The 18,377-nt window shown below is 43.6% G+C and overlaps 1 protein-coding gene across 4 annotated transcripts in view; it reads right to left on the reverse strand.

Moving 5' to 3' along the window:
- Positions 1 to 509: 509 nt before the first annotated feature.
- The window catches only part of Crcp (CGRP receptor component), a 34,649-nt gene continuing 16,781 nt past the window's right edge, over positions 510 to 18,377 (reverse strand). For all 4 annotated transcript variants that reach the window (XM_078023975.1, XM_078023977.1, XM_040277136.2 and 1 more), the window contains exons 4-6: positions 17,957 to 18,051; positions 7,276 to 7,333; positions 510 to 1,525 (exon numbers count right to left, since the gene is read on the reverse strand). In XM_078023975.1, the coding sequence (XP_077880101.1) occupies positions 1,376 to 1,525; positions 7,276 to 7,333; positions 17,957 to 18,051 (303 nt within the window). In that variant the 3' untranslated portion in view covers positions 510 to 1,375. The remainder of the gene's footprint in view (positions 1,526 to 7,275; positions 7,334 to 17,956; positions 18,052 to 18,377) is intronic.

The following is an 18,377-nucleotide window of genomic DNA, read 5'->3' on the forward strand; positions in this document are numbered from 1 at the left end:
TATTTTACTTTTTCAATCTGTAACAACATAAACTCTTGAAGAAAAATGACACCTGCACCTGGATGCCCTGACAGATAATCAATAGGGTCCAGATGAAACTCCAGACCTGAAAAGCTTAGCATAAACTCTCCTGGTATACGCAATGCCACCTGCAAGCCATTTCAGTGGATCCTCAGGCAGTGGAGACAGACACAATGCAACTGCTTGCAAGTGGAGTAGAAAGGTCTGAAATGGACTGGGAAATATAAGGGGCAGAGGTAATCCAAGTAACTTTTAAACAAAACAAGTACCAATTTGGAAAATTAATGTTTATGGGCATTTTCTTCCCCAAACAGGGACCAGTGAATGCAAGAAATCAGACTTTAAGCAAGACTCCTAGGATCTAAGGCAATTGCATACTTGGAACAAATAAACTTTCCAAAGAGCACTTAAAATGTCTTGACTGTAATTATCTTAATATTTTACATTAAAAAATTGATGCAAACTTGCAATGAAAAGCAAATCCAAACTCTTATTAATCATCTTCTGGTTTATTTTTTCAACCTCCAGTTTTTACATGATCTGTTGACAAAAGAGCTACATAACTGTGCCCCTTTTAAAGGTGTAAATGACTTGCCCATCATGCAAACAAAGCTCACCTGGTCTCAACAGGCACTGTGTGGCCTGGGCTGCTGACTCAGTCAGAAAGACAGCCAACACAGTATTCCTGTTGCCACTGTCATACTGTTTAGAGTTTCTACCTTGAATTGGAATGAGTTGGTCTCTAACATTCAAGACTCATTAGTAGGTCAGTAAACAAATTCTGTTTGGGCAAAAGAAAGGGGCATTTAGAAAACCTCAGAAGGGCAGGCTGGACACAGTCTTATCTCTTTTTCTTATCTCTGCTCTCAAGGAAGTTCCTTTAAGGTGAGCCAACTTTGTGGTTCATTTTAATCTAGAGCCACTATGTGCTGCTCTGGGAGTCTTGAGCCAGCTAATTGTTCTCACAGTTCAGCTCACATCCCAACAGCACACTGAGCTTGGGACTTGGGAAGTTCCTAGGGAAGCAGATGAAATTCATTAAGACAGAGCCCATCAAAGGCAAGAGCATTTTGCCATCTGTGTATACAGACCTCCCACAGCTGTGGCAAAGGCCACAGAGGAAGTATTTCTACCACAGAGAGGTCCAGTCATTGTTCTCCCCTCTTCAGTTCTCTGCCCTGACAACCTCAGCTGCCTCCACCATGTTTCTTTTCCCTGAGGCACAGACATTTCTTTTCAGCTTATTTTTGTGATTTTTTCCCCCCAACTAACCATGAAATTGGGCCTATTGGGATAGAGGGTAAAGTCAAATAAGCAATCCTTTGTATGTCCAGGAAATGGCCACCGGGCTTCTCTATGCTGGGTCCTCTTCGTCCATTGCCGCATCACTACTGGCATTCTTCGTCTGCTCAGCCTCTGGCCCTGCAGGTAGAATGCTCATGACAGTGTGGAGAAGAGCTTCAATCTGCTCCTCTGTGAGCCGCTCTTCACTCTCTTCCACCATCTGCCCAAGGAAAGAAAGTCTTCATGAGTCACAATGAGCCTAGCCATCCTGCCCCACGCTGCCCAGAGTTCAGCATCAGGGTCCTGAGCCACCTGGTCCCCAGGAGCCTCTTCATCTAGGCTCCAGGGTAGGGCAAAGCCAGGTCCCATCCCAGGACATGTCAGTGCAAATGCTCAAACTGTAACTTGCAAGATCATATTAAAACAAAAACAAACAAACAAAAAAACCTAATCAAGGGCTGAGGTTACAGCTCAGTGGTAGAATGCTTGCCTCACACATGTGAGGCACTGGGTTCAATCCTCAGCACCACATAAAAAAATAAAAGGAAAGATATTATGTCCATCTTTAAAAAAAAAAAAAACTCTCAAAAAACCAAAAAAACCCTAATCATTCTATACTTATCCACTTCCACATACAGATATGAATGTTTTTTTGTGCAAAGAAAATCCACCTCTGGGGAGTGAAACAGCACTTTATAAACACATCTGTACCTTGATCAACGGTATCTACAACTCCTCTTTCTCCTAATTCTTACTAGCACTCAGGAGATCCCTTGGGGGGCCTCCCATGTACCTGGGGATGCACATTGTGCATGAAGACTACTATCTTCTTTTAACCCTCACAGCAATCCTAGCCAGGGGCAGAACTGGAATCTGAAGCCACGCCCACGCAAGTCTAGTGCCCACCACCTCACACTCTTCACACGATGGTTTGGATCTTGAACAGAATCTGTACACAAGGGGGCCTGGACCATCTGTCACCACACCTTTCTCAACTCTACCTTCCCGACTGAGGGCCTGTTCTATGGTATGTATCACAGCAATCTCTTGAAACCTGGCAACAGGTACCAAAGGAATTCCAGAAAGAAATCCTGGCAGATTTAAGTAAAACAAGGCTTACAGTCCTCAGAGAACCTCTGTCTGACTGTCCTATTTCAAGATGATAGCACAAAAATTAGAGAAGTTAGCAGACACGTCCAAGAGCACACCACTCTCTCCTGACAAAGGAGCCAAACAGCTTCTCCACAACTAGAAAATTGTCCCTAGTATCACAGTGGGAAAGATCCTGAGCAAACCAATGGCAGCTACTTCCCTTCATGCAGTGAAATACAATGACGTTTTCTGAAGATTCAGTGGCTCAGTAAAATGCAACTTCTTTGCTGATCAAGAACAATCCTCAAAAGTACATATTTTCCAAATATTTGGTTTTTAGTAGATGAACACCATACCTTTATTTTATTTATTTTTATATGGTACTGAGGATGGAACCCAGTGCCTCTCATATGCTAGGCAAGTGCTCTGCCACTGAGTCACAACCCCAGCCCATCCTTATTTATTTTTGTTGTATTGGAAATTGAACCCAGAGTGCTTTACTACTGAGCTACATCCCCAGCTCTTTTTATTTTTTAATTTCGAGAAAGGGTGTGATTTTCCCAGCCTGGTCTTGAACTTGCGATCAGGACTGCCTCAATAGCTAGAATTACAGGTGTGTTCCACCATGCCCAGTTCAAAAATGCATTTTTAAAATTAGACATGTTGGGCTGGGGATATGGCTCAAGCAGTAGTGCGCTCGCCTGGCATGTGTGCAGCCCGGGTTCGATCCTCAGCACCACATACAAAGATGTTGTGTTTGCTGAAAACTAAAAAATAAATAAATAAATAATAAAATTAGACATGCAAAATTAGGTCCTGTGACAGCAGTAATCAAATATAGACTCCCTCAAAGAAGGAGGGAAGCAGGGAGACACACAATTTGTTTTTTATTTTACAACAAAAGAATGTCTCCAGGTGTAAAGCCATTGGTCTGGACAGCTGAGAAAGAGCCTCCCAATAGTTTACAGTGCTTCCCTGTGTAGGAGGCCCTCCTCCAATCATAGACACCAGTGTTTCTCCAAAGCCCTGCACACAGTCAGGATATGGGAGTTTTTTCTAAGAAAAACTTCACCTGGGCCTCAACGAGTAGGCTTGAGGTCTTCTGGTGCTAAATGGCAGCTCAGTCTAGAATGCCATGGCCTCCACAGGAGGTTAACCATTTTCCTCTCTCAAAGATGCTATACACAGTCTACAGCCCACTGGTTTGAAAGTCTGGCTATGTGTCCTCTGGGGGCCTTCTACTTTAGAAAACCAGAGAGGCCACCTTCTTCCATCCTCATTTCGTGCTCGGCACATGCAACTCTGATCAGGTGTCACCTAGCTGTGTTTATCAGCAAAATGGCAAACCTGGTAAGAGCAGAAGCTTCTGCCAGCACCCAAACCCCAGGGGTCATCAGAGTCAGAAAACTTTTTTTTTTTCCAGTCCAAGATTCCCAGTCACAAGAAAAAATCCTAAGCTGCATTGAGCTAAATAAAATATACACAAAGAAGTTTTAGAAAGAAATGTATTAACAGCTCTTGGATCAGTGGAATAAATGACAGCTACACCATGCCTCACCTTTTCCTTCCAACACAGAGAAACAGAGCCTGAATAAGGAAGCACAAAGCAGCACACTAATATTCTCTGATACCAAGGGTTTCCAGTTGTTCAGAATATAAAGGCAAATTAAGTTAGCTATCTAAAGTACTGGCAGAAGGATCATGATAAATTTTTATTTCATACAATAATTATATTAATCCCCAGGGTCTGTGCAACTGGGCTGGGACTCCAAACATGGCTGTTTCTCATTTTAAGGTGCCAAGCCTAATGCATTCCTTTTCTCAAAAGAGGTGAAACCCTAATTAGAGTGAAACTTACCTGAAACCTGAAATGCCCTAAAATCCAACCCTTTCTGAGTGCCAACATGATACCTCCAGTGGAAAAGCCTGCACTGACCGCACGTGACAGCCTGTAGTTACAATGGAGGCTCAGCAAAGACGCAGCACAGGGTGCTATGAAGCGTGAACAGCCTGGGTGAAGACGTGGGCCTGTCCCCAGAGTATCATCACGTACACACAAATATTCCAAAATGAAAACTACTGCGGTCCCAAGCATCTTGGACAAGGGATGCCCAACCTGTGGCCCCAACAGTCACTTCTTGCTATGTTAACAACAGCGGACTACCTTCTTCGACTGCAGCTTTCTCCAAGGTAAAACCAAAGCAAAGAGAAGGCGCATCAGTGTCTTTAAGCTAGGCAGGGAGTGCTAGAAGCCATGAGACAGCCCCACTTCCCACTGTCAAGGCACAACCAGACCAGTGAGTCTCAGCTTCTAAGATGCCTGCTCCCAACCCAATACCAAAAAGCACTGGGAACCAGGATACTTTCTGGACCAAGGAAGACCCATAGTGCTGAGTTCCACACAGAGAAAGTCTCTAGTCCTTGCATTTCCACTGTGAATGCCTCCCTTCTCATCCGTCTGTAGTGAGGAAATGGGGCTAGAGGCCCTGGTAAATGACCTGCTACCATCTGCAGCTAGACCCTAGGATGGGAGGAATCTGGCTATGCAACAGTCCTACTGCTCAGAAAGAGTTTTGATCAAGGCCCACCTCTCTGAGAAAGGGAGAAGAGATTTTCTTCTCTCCAGCTGAGTCAGCTGACTTCAGGTGTCAACTTGACTGTACCAAGAACACCTAGAGGACTGGCAAGGCACTGCTCTGGTCATGTCTGTGAGGGTGCTCCTGGAAGACTGGTGTGTGAGCTGGTGGGTGGAGGGGGAAATCCACCTTTGAGGTTGGTAAGCACCATCCAGCTGGCTGGGGACGCCATGGACTCTCTCTCCTGAAGCTGGGACAGTCTTCTCCTATCCCTGGACATTAGAACTCTAGGTCCTGTGGTCTCTGGACCTCAGGACTCACACCAGCAGCCCCTGGATTCTCAGCCTTCAGTCTCCGAGTCACCTGATCAGCTTCCCTGGTTCTGAGGCCTTCATATATGGACTAAGCCACGTTGCTGGTACCCCAGGTCTGTGAAACTTCTAGGCCTCCAAAATCACATGACCCACTCTCCAAATCCTTTCATCTCTCTCTCCAGAACCCTGATTAATACACGGGACAAAAGTACACGGCTTGGAGGAACCAAGGGGAGGTTCTGAATGAGACCTAATTGGCCACACTCCAAACCTCTGGGCTAAGTGGAGAGAACACTGTCCCTTCCTACACAAGGGTGAGGGCACTAAGTCCAGCTAATCTGACCAACTAATGACAGAACTTTCTATGGACTCTGGGATGAGGTCATGCTGTCCTCCTCTTCTCCATCTGTTCTCAGCCTGAGTACCATGTGCTGCTGGTTAAAGCTGGAGGAGACAAGACATGTGATCTGTGATCCTGAGGGGCAGGGATTAGTTTCTTACTGTTTTGTTTTTTTCTGTCCTGTAAATCGAATCTCCCAACAGTCTAAAGTATCAGAATAATGAGAATACTTTAAAAACATTACCTCTATTTAGCCTAAAGGCCAATTCATCCAGAAAGGCATGCTAATGGAAGGAATTTTTCTAATTTATTTTGGGCACATGTTGAAGAACAGCAACAACTCTGGGAAGACAATGAGGGTTTTAGTCAAAATTCTGAAGAAAAATTGCAACAAGAGAATCCAGAGAACATAGGTTTTGTTTTTTTTTTTTGTAATCATTTTCTTGCATACTTTTCTATGGAGAATTTCACAAAAAGCTGAGTACTTCTATAAAAGTAACTTTGGAAATGGCTTTATTCTTTTTTTGGAGGAGAGGGTACCAGGGATTGAACTCAGGGGCACTCAACCACTGAGCCACATACCCAGCCCTATTTTGTATTTTATTCAGAGACAGGGTCTCATTGAGTTGCTTAGCTTTTGCTGAGGCTGGCTTTGAATTTACAATCCTCTTGCCTCAGCCTCCTAAGCCACTGGGATTATAGGCATGCGTCACCCGCCCGGCAGAAATGGCTTTACTGCTGTTGTATTAACTCTCTAGACTGAAGTTTTTTTAATGATGGTCAGAGACTCTGCTCAGTACCTGTTGCTTACTGAAGCACGCTGCCACGCCCAGAAGGAAGCTGCTTCGGTATACCAGCAGATCAGTCACTCCTTTATCACTGGACCTCATTTTCATGGTCTCCTCGTACCACCTCGGGGCTCCCAATCTGGCCGCCCTCCCCAGTTCTAAAGCAAATTTCCGATGTGGAATTTACAAATGCTGGCTCCACCGAATAGCTCTGTGCAGAGAAATGCAATCATACTTGTGGCTTAAAAGATGATCTATGATCGTGGCACAGAGGAAGGAACTGCAGGGGACCACATAGGAGACAGGGAGAACGAGGGAGGACAACTGCAAGAGGAGGGCTAAGAAACAATAACAGAAATCAATGCTGTGAAGCAGGGAGAGAAGAAAGAACAGGCAAGTGGGAGGTGGGAGCAACAGCAGAGGGGACTCACTAAATGTGAGATGAGGGGAGAGATGACTTCCAGGTTTCTGGCTGAAGAGATGAGGCCAGGAGAGTGGATGAGTGTGTGGGAAAACGTACACATACACCACTAACCAGGAAAGGAGGGACAGGGGGAGATAACCTCCACTAGGCAGAGTTTAATGTTTTCATGCAACATCTGGCTGATGATAACAACCACTGCAGGGAAACAATGGCCATAATAGGACAGCAAAGAGCTGCCAAACTCCACGGGAGAAATCAAACCTCCTCCAATTCCTGCACTTTCCCTGAGTCTATTCTAACTAGGATCAAACTGGTGAGGTCGCTTTTCTCTTACAAAACGGGGACTAGCAGCCTCTTCAAAACAACTGCAGTTCCTGCTTAGCCCTTCCAGATTCCAGACCCAGAAAACACTCTGGAGCCCAAGATTCTCACTCACCAGTTGGATCTCAACAGCAGTCACAGGCCTGTGATTCAGCAGCTGCAGCTTTTCAGCCCTGTCAGGAGAAAGCACAGAGCATTTAGACTCTTATACCCTCGGCTTGGTCAGACATGAACTGAGACACACTGTAAAGAGGCCCCCTGTTGGCTCGGCTGTAAAATGAGAGAAGGGAACAGGAAAGTGCAGGCACAGGTGTGTTCCAGGGCCCTAAAAGGCAGAGAGAAGGGATGGCAAGAAATGGAGCGACAGGAAAGGTATGGTTTTAAAAACCACATTTGACATAGTATGCTTCTTCTAGAAAACGTGAAGAAAATAGTAGTTTCTTAATCCAATTTAAAGAAAATAAACAAATATATTGGTTGGTCATTACTTAGAGATGGTTGAAAATATCTTTTTGAGAATAAGACAAAATGTTACTAAGATTTGATCTGCTATCTTAGGAAAAAAACACAATAACAACAACAAAAAAACAGACTATAAAGGGACAGAAATTAATACACAAAATTATAAAGAGGTTATAAGCCATTTGGGGGAAAGAAGATAAATATATGAAAATTTCCAAAATAAAAATTTCAGAAAAGGGTGAAAGAGAACATGTCTCTTCTGTCACAAAGGCACACACAGCTACTGCTGGTGGGGTTGAAAAAGTCAAAGGGCTTCAAAAGAAAGGGGACTTTAATTGCCACCCCTGCACAGGGGTAATTTCTTTTTTTTTTTTTATTGGTTGTTCAAAACATTACAAAGCTCATGATATATCATCTTTCATACATTTGACTCAAGTGGGTTATGAACTCCCATTTTTACCCCAAATACAAATTGCAGAATCATATCGGTTACACACTCGCATTTTTACATAATGTCATATTAGTGACTGTTGTATTCTGCTACCTTTCCTATCCCCTACTATCCCCACTCCTCTTCCCTCCCATCTTCCCTCTCTACCTCATCTGCTGTTGTTCAATTCTCTCCCTTGTCGTCCCCCCCTTTTCCCTCACAACCTCTTATATGTAATTTTGTGTAACACTGAGGGTCTCCTACCATTTCCATATGCTTTCCCTTCTCTCTCCCTTTCTCTCCCCCGACTCGTCTCTGTTTAATGTTAATCTTTTTCTCATGCTCTTCCTCCCTGTTCTGTTCTTAGTTGCTCTCTTTATATCAAAGACATTTGGCATTTGTTTTTTTAAGGATTGGCTAGCTTCGCTTAGCATAATCTGCTCTAATGCCATCCATTTCCCTGCAAATTCCATGATTTTGTCACTTTTTAGTGCTGCGTAATACTCCATTGTGTATAGATGCCACATTTTTTTTAATCTATTCATCTATTGAAGGGCATCTAGGTTGGTTCCACAGTGTAGCTACTGTGAATTGTGCCGCTATGATCATTGATGTGGCAGTATCCCTATAGTACGCTCTTTTAAGATCCTCAGGGAATAGTCCGAGAAGGGCGATAGCTGGGTCAAATGGTGGATCCATTCCCAGCTTTCCCAGGAATCTCCATACTGTTTTTCAAATTGGCCTCACCAACTTGCAGTCCCACCAGCAATGTACAAGTGTACCCTTTTCCCCACATCCTTGCCAGCACTTGTTGTTGTTTAACTTCATAATGGCTGCCAATCTTACTGGAGTAAGATGATATCTTAGGGTGGTTTTGATTTGCATTTCTCTGACTGCTAGAGATGGTGAGCATTTTTTCAAGTACTTGTTGATTGACTGTATGTCCTCCTCTGTGAAGTGTCTGTTCAGGTCCTTGGCCCATTTGTTGATTGGGTTATTTGTTATCTTATTGTTTAATTTTTTGAGTTCTTTGTATATTCTGGATATTAGGGCTCTATCTGAAGTGTGAGGGGTAAAAATTTGTTCCCAGGATGTAGTCCCTCTATTTACCTCTCTTATTGTTTCTCTTGCTGAGAAAAAACTTTTTAGTTTAAGTAAGTCCCATTTGTTTATTCTTGTTATTAACTCTTGGGCTATGGGTGTCCAATTAAGGAATTTAGAGCCCTACCCACAGGGGTAATTTCTAAAGTTCCCCCTCTCCAACTCTGGAGATTCAGACCCATCTTGCGATTCAGTTCGGCAAGGTTCACTGCACTCAGACACACTGTGAGAGAGAAGACAAGTTGTCACTCCTGCAGCCACGTGCTGGGAGAAGCAGTGCAAGTCACTCAGTGTCCTGGATCCAGTCCACCACGGGTGAAACAGGGTTGGTAACAGAGCTTAGCACTCAGGAGAGGGTCATGAGGGCTGATAATCTCCTACTGAGTTTGTCAGCAGCAACCGTCTATTGCTTGTTTACACGTGGCTATCACATTTAACCCTTGGACTCAACTGAGGCCGAGACAGGAAATAACCTGTCCACAGCTACACAGCTAGTACAGGAAGAGCTGGGCTCTGCACCAAAGCTCAAGCTCCGGGCCTCTGACTCTGGCAGAAATGTGACAACAGGGAAAGCGTTCTTCAAGAGGCTGTCCCACAACAGTGCTTCTGTAAATGGTGGCCATTCCTAAGGCAGCTGTAGTCCTGCTCTCCTCCTCCTAATCCCTTACTGACTCTAGAATCAAAAAGGGGACCTCACAAAACAGATGACCTTTGCATGGGGCCCTGAAGGATTTTCTAGGCTAAAGAGATGGAAGAGCAAGAACAAAGGTGAATACCCAGAACAGTAAAAGTTTTCAGAGTTTTAGGTTGCTAGGAATGTACGAGACTGAGGCTGGATGCTACTTTGTAGAACTGAGCGGCAACCAAGGAAAGGAACACCGCACTCTGGCTGGTGCTGGCAGCAGTTCCAGGACAAATGCAGAAACCACTGGAAGACTCCCATGTGAGAAGGTGAAGTTGTGAACCCAGCAGCAGCAGCAGCAGCAGCAGGAGGAATGGCAGTGAGAACCTGACACACAAAATGCTCCTGGTCACCCTCAGGAAGAATCATCCAGATCTGCCACCTGCCTAGCAAGAGTGGGGATGAGGCAGGGTGAAGGAAGCAGGAGAGTCGAGGTTAGCCTCAATGCTTGGGAAAAAAAATATTTAAAACTGTTTGCAGAAGTCTAATGACTATTATGAATAAGTGTCTGTCAAAGAGTTTATCAAACTTGTCTAGAATTAACTAAAAAAAAAAAAAAAAAAAAAAAAAAGGCCAGAGCTAGACATGCAAAGAAAGTTAATAAGTGAAACCACACTGTGACCCAAAACCAACTGTGGAGCAGATGAAGACCCAGGGCAGAGCAGCACAGAACACCTCCACTTCAGGGACAGGAGAGAAGACAACCTGGGATGGTGTCAGAGAAGCCCAGAGAGGACATATCAAGCAGAGGGATCACCAGCAATGTTAAGTGCTACAGGGAAGTAAGGAGGTTAATAGTGCAGAAGTCCTGAATTTGCCCAAAGAGGTCACTGGCAGTCTGTGTAAGCAGTTCACTGGTGACAGTGGTGTTGACAACTGGGTTGTAGGGACTGAAGAATGACTGTGGGCTGGTGCTCCACCAAGATCACAGGAACATGGAGAGGGGCTCTGAAAGGTGTGACTGCTTTCTGGACCACCTCTAGGGAAGCACAAGTGAAGCGACCCCGGGAGGGCTGGGAGTGAAGGACAACATGGACCAGATGCTGTAGAGAATCTAGTGAGGTGAGTCCCCAAGAGAAGACCAGAGGCAGTGCTGAAGGCCCAGGTGAGATGGAATCTGAGCCCTTGTGCAAAACAAAACTATAGTGGCTTTTCTGAATTTCTTGTTTTGCAACCACACAACAGTATGGATTTAAAAAAAAAAAAAGAATAGGAACAGAAAAAAGGTATAGCAGAACAAAAGAGTATCTCTCCTCTCCCAATCAGCCAAAGCAGCAGAATGCAATTCCAACTGTCCTTATTCTGCCAGGCTCTGAACTCCTAGAAAAGCTCAATGCCACACTCTGAAAGACCCCAACTCTGGGCCAATCAAGGAAATTCCTGTCCCATACCACAAAGCCGTGCACTGCTGGAGTAAAATCACAGACCTGCGTGCTACAGGCTCAGAAGAAACTCTCCCACCATCTCTATAGCCCAACTTATTTCCACTGTTTCGACCTTCTTCCTTGCTTCTCAGTTCACCCAGTGATCTCCAGTCTATTCTGACTGTGCCGTTTGACACTGCTGACCAGTCTCTCCCCAGGATCCCATAGCGCCACTCTTCCCCAGTTCTCCCTCTCCCTGGGTTCTTCTTCTCTTGCTTGTCTCTGTCATCCCACAGTGCACCCTGCACCTTCTGACCCTCCCCCCAAGTTCCTCACCCACACCTCACAATCTCAACAGCTACTACAGTTTGTGCCCCCAAAATCCAATGTCTTCAAGGTACATGAACAGAGCCACACCTCCGTGCTGACAGCACATCTCCACTCAGACCCTCTGAGCTAGACATGTCCCTGGGTGACCCGACAGACCAACAGCCCTCTGTACTCCTCATATGGGTGAAGAGCCAAACACCCAGGCTTGAAGCCTGGAGACCAGATGTCTCCAACTCTTCCCTCTCACGCACTCCCAAGGCAAACATGACTGACTGTATCTCTCTCTCTCTTTTTTTTTTTTTTTGGTATCAGGGATTGAATCCAGGAGTACTTAACCACTGGGTCACATCCCATAGCTTTTTATATTTAATTTAAAGACAAGGTCTTGCTAAGTTGCTTAGGGCCTTGCTAAATTGCTGAGGCTGCCTCCAAATTTGTCATCTTCCTGCCTCAGCCTCCCACTCTGCTGGGATTATAGGCATGTGCCACTATGCCGGGGACTGACGGTATCTATTTTAAGATGTCTGAGGGCTCTTCACCGATTTTAAAGGCCACTTTGACCTCTTGATTGTAGGACAAAGGCATCTGTCAAAAGACAGGGCTGCCACTTTTTCTATCTATCTTTTACAAGGCATAAACAAGCTGGTATGCCACTGCCTATAATCCCCTGAGCTCAAGAAGCTGAGGCAGGAGGATCACAAATTCAAAACCAGCCTCAGCAACTTAGCGAGACCATCTCAAAATAAAAAATAAAAAGGGCTGGCTGGGGCTGGGGCTGTAGCTCAGTGATAGAGTGCTCGTGTAGCACATGCAAGGCCCTGGGTTTGATCCTTTGCACTATATAAAAATAAATAAATAAAATAAAGGCACTGTGTCCAACTACACCCAAAAAAAAAAAATATTAAAAAAAAAGATAAATAAAAAGGGCTGGGGTTGTGAGGTAGAGCACTTATCTATCATGTGTGAGGCACTGGTTTCAATTCTCAGCACCACATATAAATTAGCAAATAAAATAAAGGCTGGGGATGTGGCTCAGTGGTTAAACAACCCTAAGTTCAATCCCCAGTACCTAAATAAATAAATGGCAAACAGCATCACCCCGGTATCCTGCATATAGCCTTCCTCTCCCTACATGTCTTGGTATGAACCCTGATGGCCACCTGAAATCTGGTCTCAGCCGGTCTCTAAGCCATAGCACTCTATTCTCCCTAAGAGCGCATATACCATTTACCCAAACTTCCCACACTGGAAGAAGTCACCCAGCTACCTTCTGAGTCCATGTCTTACTCAGCTCGTGGTACTCCCCCTGCTGAGGAAACATTTCCTCACCTGCATCTGGTTGACTTCTTTATAATAAAGCTACTGCCACTTCTTTTTTTTAAAGAGAGAGAGAAAGAAATATTTTTTTAATATTTATTTTTTAGTTTTTGGGGACACAACATCTTTGTTTGTATGTGGTGTTGAGGATCGAACCCAGGCCGCACGCATGTAAGCGAGCGTGCTACCGCTTGAGCCACATGCTCAGCCCTGCCACTTCTTCCAAACAAAATAAGCTCAAATTCTGACCCTGCAATATCTCTTCACTGTGTCCCCACTACCACTCTTTTTTTTTAACACAATACCTTTATTTTTTATTTTTAATATTTATGTGGTGCCAGTGCTTCACACATGGTAGGCAAGTGAGCCACATCCCCAGTCCCTGCACTGACTCTTCACTGTATAAAGTACTCATCTTTGCATTCCCAGTAACTAAGACAAAGTTGGCATGAGACAAATAAAACCTGAAGGATAAAGAAAGCTATGGAATGTGACTTCCAGAATTCATGGAAGAAGACTAGTCTAGAACTTTGCGAAGACATGGGACAGGGATCCATGCTCTGAAAGCAGATAGGGTAATCAGACTCTATATACTAGGGAAACTTAACCATCTACCCATTTACTCTGAGTTTTTCCGGTCCTAGAGGTATATGTCCCAAATGTAGTATCAAGACCTAGAGTAGTCTGAGCACAGGACTCCTTTTAGGAGTTCTAATGTTCTTTACAGACTAAATAAGCTGGGCTGTAAAGGAAAGTCCTCTCTGACCGTGGCAGACATCACTATCTCAGAATGAGAGCTGGATTATAAACCAGGCACAGACCCTTGAGGACAAAATGCCTCAAGCAAAAAGTAAAAAGGTTAAAGAAACAAATGTTCTGGGAGGGGAAGTTACACACTGTAGAAAAAAATTATGTGAAACATATTATCAAAGGGATTTTGAGTTAAGTTCTAACCCTATCATTTTGCTGAATAACACTATGAAGTCATATGAAACATGGTTCCTCTGCTACCCTCAAGGACTCTAGCAGTGGAGAGATTTAAGAAAATTAATGGAGCCCCAGCTACACTAATAGAACCAGGTCTGTTATGGGTACATTTTGGATCTCCTTTCCCTGAGCCAATGGTGAAAAACAAAACTTATTTGGGATACTCAGATATAAAAATTAAAGGGGACTTCAGCAATTCCTATTATAAGTGGAATTCCTCTCTTAAACTGCACTGACTAGCACAAGATGGTATAAGTCTTGATGGTACTGGGCAAGCAGCCCCTGGGTCACTAGGCACTGGGGCCAGGAGCCAGGACCTAGCCATGAAGAAAAAAGTCTGCTGGCTCCCTCTCCTATGTTATGCAACCTTGACTGCAGCTTCTGCTCTAGTAGTCAGAGGGCCAATTTATTATTTATTATTGTTGTTGTTATTATTATTTGCAATGCTAGGAATTGAACCCATGGCATGTTAGGCAAGTACTCTACCACTGAAACCATCCTGAGCCCTATAGGACCAATTTAATAAAAGGCAGAGATTAAAAGGCCACAAAGGACTTTATAAATCCTCAGTTTGGGGTTCAAATGGAAAACAGAGCTAAAATTAATCCTCGAAACTTATGCAGATTGCAGTCAAGGACCACTTTTCAGGGTTATTTCTATCTGTAGCTTTCTTGAACCCACATCCATATTTAGTGAAAAAGATGGAAGATTAGGAAGCTAAACACAGCCAGACAATTAGCTGAGAAAAAAAAAAAACTTAAAAATCAACCATTAAGACTTCTATTGTGTAAAACAAACAAACAAACAAAAAAAAGACTTCTATTGTAAAGTGAGTGCTGTGGTGCATGCCAGCAATCCCAGCTATTCAGGAGACTGAGACAGGAGGATCTTGAGTTCAAGGTCAGTCTGGGCAATTTAAGCAAGACCCTATGGAAAGGGAAAGGAGGGGTAGGGGTGGGGGGGGGGGCAATGGAAAAAAAATGGCTGGAGATGTGGGTCAATGGTGAAGTGCTTACCTAGCATATATATGCAAGGCCCTGGGTTCAATCCCCAGTACTGACAAAAAAATTTGTAGATAAGATGACATAAGCCCACTAAGGCCTGTCTCTCCACTGATTATATTCTCTGGACAGAATATAAAAGCAATAGCCTGAGGACTCTGTAAAGCAAGCCAAAGCAGGTGGATTGAGGGAAATAACAGATAAAGAACAACTGGGGAGAGTATGGAAATGAATTTCTTTTTTTTTTTTTTTAAAGAGAGAGTGAGAGAGGAGAGAGAGAGATAGAGAGAATTTTTAATATTTATTTTTTAGTTCTCGGCGACACAACATCTTTGTTGGTATGTGGTGCTGAGGATCGAACCCGGGCCGCACGCATGCCAGGCGAGTGCGCTACCGCTTGAGCCACATCCCCAGCCCTGGAAATGAATTTCTCACCCACGCTCCTCTTAGGTCCTTGGACCTAGGGTGGCTCACAGGTAGTTAAGAAAACTTCAAGAGAAATCCGGTGTAAAAATCCAGATGAATTTCCTAACTCAAGGGCAACTCCCCAGCAGAGAAACAGCAGCAGGAAGAGACCTTCAGGTGCAAAGTGCCCCATTTCCCTTTCTTTGCTCTCTCCCTGGGCTGCCCTTGGGGTGCAGCAGGGAGACATCAGCCCCAGTGACAACCACACCAGCAGAGAAAACACACTGCCACTGAGCAAATCAAACCATCATGCAAAATAAGACCCAAAGCAGCCCAGACTTCAGAAACTAAGCAGATGCGGCAATCCTTGCTCTTGGAAGGTAGATTGGCCTGAGGTCTGAGCCTAAGTGGGCTGACTGCTCACTCCAATAGGAAGAATAACATCGACCAGAGGCTTAACAGAAGTCAGAGACTCAACTACTTAAATATAATATTTTAAATGCCCAGGACACTACTTAAAATTATCCCAACCAGGAAGATGTGACTCATTCTCGCACATGTGAAGCACTGGGTTCGATCCTCAGTGCCACATAAAAATAAAGATATCGTTCCATGTATAACTAAAAATATTTTTTAAAAAAATGAGTTGGATGCCTATAATCCTAGCCACTTGGGAGGCTGAAGCAGGAGGATCATGACTTACCAAGACTCTCAGCAACTTAACAAGACCCTGCCTCAAATAAATAAATAAATAAACAAACAAACAAACAAACAAATAAATAAATAAATAAGACTGAGGGCACAGCTCAGTGGTAAAGAACTGCTGGGCTCAATCCCTAGTACCAACAAATAAATAAATATGGGGTTATCTTTTTTTGGTACTGGGGATTGAACCCAGGGGTACTTAACAACTGAGCCCCAGCCCCAGCCCCTTTTTTGTATTTTATGTAGGGTCTCGCTAAGTTCCTTAGGAATTCAATAACTTGCTGAGGCTGGCAAGTATACAAGTATACATCACTGGATGTTGAATAAACAAGATATGGTTTATATATAACATGGAATATCTTTCAGCCTTGAAGAAAAAAAAAGTGTCCATACAAGCACCAACACAACACCCCTTGAAAACACTAAGCTGAACAAGCCAGGCACAAGGACAAACACTGCACACACGCACTCCCTGGAGGGACTCAGGGATCCTCAGGTGCAGAGATAGATGCAAAGTGACAGCTGCCGGGGTCTAGGAGGGCAGGGCTCCTATTTAAACAGGTAGAACTCTGGCTTTGAAAGATGGAAACTGTTTTGTGGATAGATGGTAGTGAAAACTGTACAGTGTGAATACATTTATTACCCCTAACACCCACCTAAAAACAGTTAAAATGGTGAAAAAATAAGGGAGATTAAACAATACTCGTATTTTTTTAAAAATTACAAATACTATATGATTCTACTTATATGAAAGAGTCAAATTCACAAAAATAGAAGAATGAAGGTTGCCAGGGAGAGGGAAGGAGCAAATGGGGAGCTGTTTAAGATACACAGAATTTCAGTTTCAGAAGATGAGAAAGTTTTAGATATTGGCTATATAATACTTATCAATATTATACTTAAAGTGGTTAGTATTATGTATATTTTACCATAATGAAAAATAAAATATATATAACACACACACACACACATGCAAGATGTTTGTCTTCAGAGTTCTTTTCAAGGAGAGAGGTCAGGTGAGGAGCGTTCTTAGTTTACTGGTTGTGTAGCAACTATGTGCCAGAAATAACACTACACTGTCCCTCCAAAAGAAAATCATCCATTACCCTGAATGATACAACAAAAGCTACTGGAATTCATAAGCACTAGTATTAAAATCAACGATATTTTGGACCCCACCATAAGCTTCAGTGAGTTACTATCTTCACGGTTTCCAGGGACTGGATGATAAAACTGATTGCTTCTGTGCTGTCTGCAGAAAACAATGCTTTTCTGCCTTCTTATTGTTGTCCTAGCAGGATCCCTGACCAATCACCAGCCCACCCCCACAAAGAACTCTGGACTGCCCATGGCCCTCCCCCAACTTCACTCTCTCCCAGCAGGAGGCAGTCAGTCTGAATCAGGCCCAAATACCCTAAAAGAATTTAGAGATGACATCCTTAAAGGCCCCACCCATATGCTAGTCAGCCATGAATGGGTAAGCAGAGGAGCAGGAAGACCCCTGAAGACCACAGGGAGCCTTACCTGACAGACAATCCCTTGAAGATAGGAGATACCTGTGTTAAGCCCTCCCAGTCTTAACTGATAAAAAACTAGTGCTGGGGTGGTGTAGAAAACTTAAGTAGTTTTTTTCTCATGTAAATTTGATTTATAGTGATGTTAATTTTTATAAGCTGAAAGACCAAAAATAACTGGACACAGCAAGAGCAGAGAGAACATTATAGGCACTTTTGCCTCATATCAACCCAAGTATCAAATGACCTTACTGTGAACCTTTCAATCCAATCTGGCCTGATCACTGGGGAGGAGGTAGAGGGTTAGGCCATGTGAACTGGGACCCCAAGAAGGACTTTGAGACAAACATGAAGTTCTGTCCCTGCTCCCGAAGCACTTGTACACCTCTTAGCTGTCTTATCCCAGGGTGTTGTAGCCACACAGTAGTAAGGGCAGCCCTGGGAAGCCTTCACTTTCACCACGTGTCCCTCTTGTCCCCTCAGCTGGTCTTCACTTACTTGGTCAACTTGTGGCTTTTCATTGCTGTAAGAAATTCTCTGACAATTTCAGGACTCTGGTGTCTGCACGGTGTTTTTGATATGTATTTTAGCGTCTACAACAAAAAACAAAGAAACCTACTGAGAAAAAGGGAGCAATGGCTAAAAATCAGTATTCTGAAATTTTGTTTTAAGAATCCTCTATAAATAAATGTCTTCAGAAAAACCAATCTTCATAAGATAGGAAGGGGGAGTGTGAAGTTGAACAAGAGAAATCAACAAAATTTTAGAAGAAAATTCATTCCATTTTTAAAAAGAGAAACAAAAACTCAATCTGACAATTATGTTACCATATTTCAGACCAAAAAAAAAAAATGTTTTTAAAAGAGGGAACCTGAAGAATAAAATCACCATAAGACTCTATGGATTGTACAGGAAAAAA

Source organism: Ictidomys tridecemlineatus, chromosome 10, assembly GCF_052094955.1.
Source record: "Ictidomys tridecemlineatus isolate mIctTri1 chromosome 10, mIctTri1.hap1, whole genome shotgun sequence".
Taxonomy (NCBI): Eukaryota; Metazoa; Chordata; class Mammalia; order Rodentia; family Sciuridae; genus Ictidomys; species Ictidomys tridecemlineatus.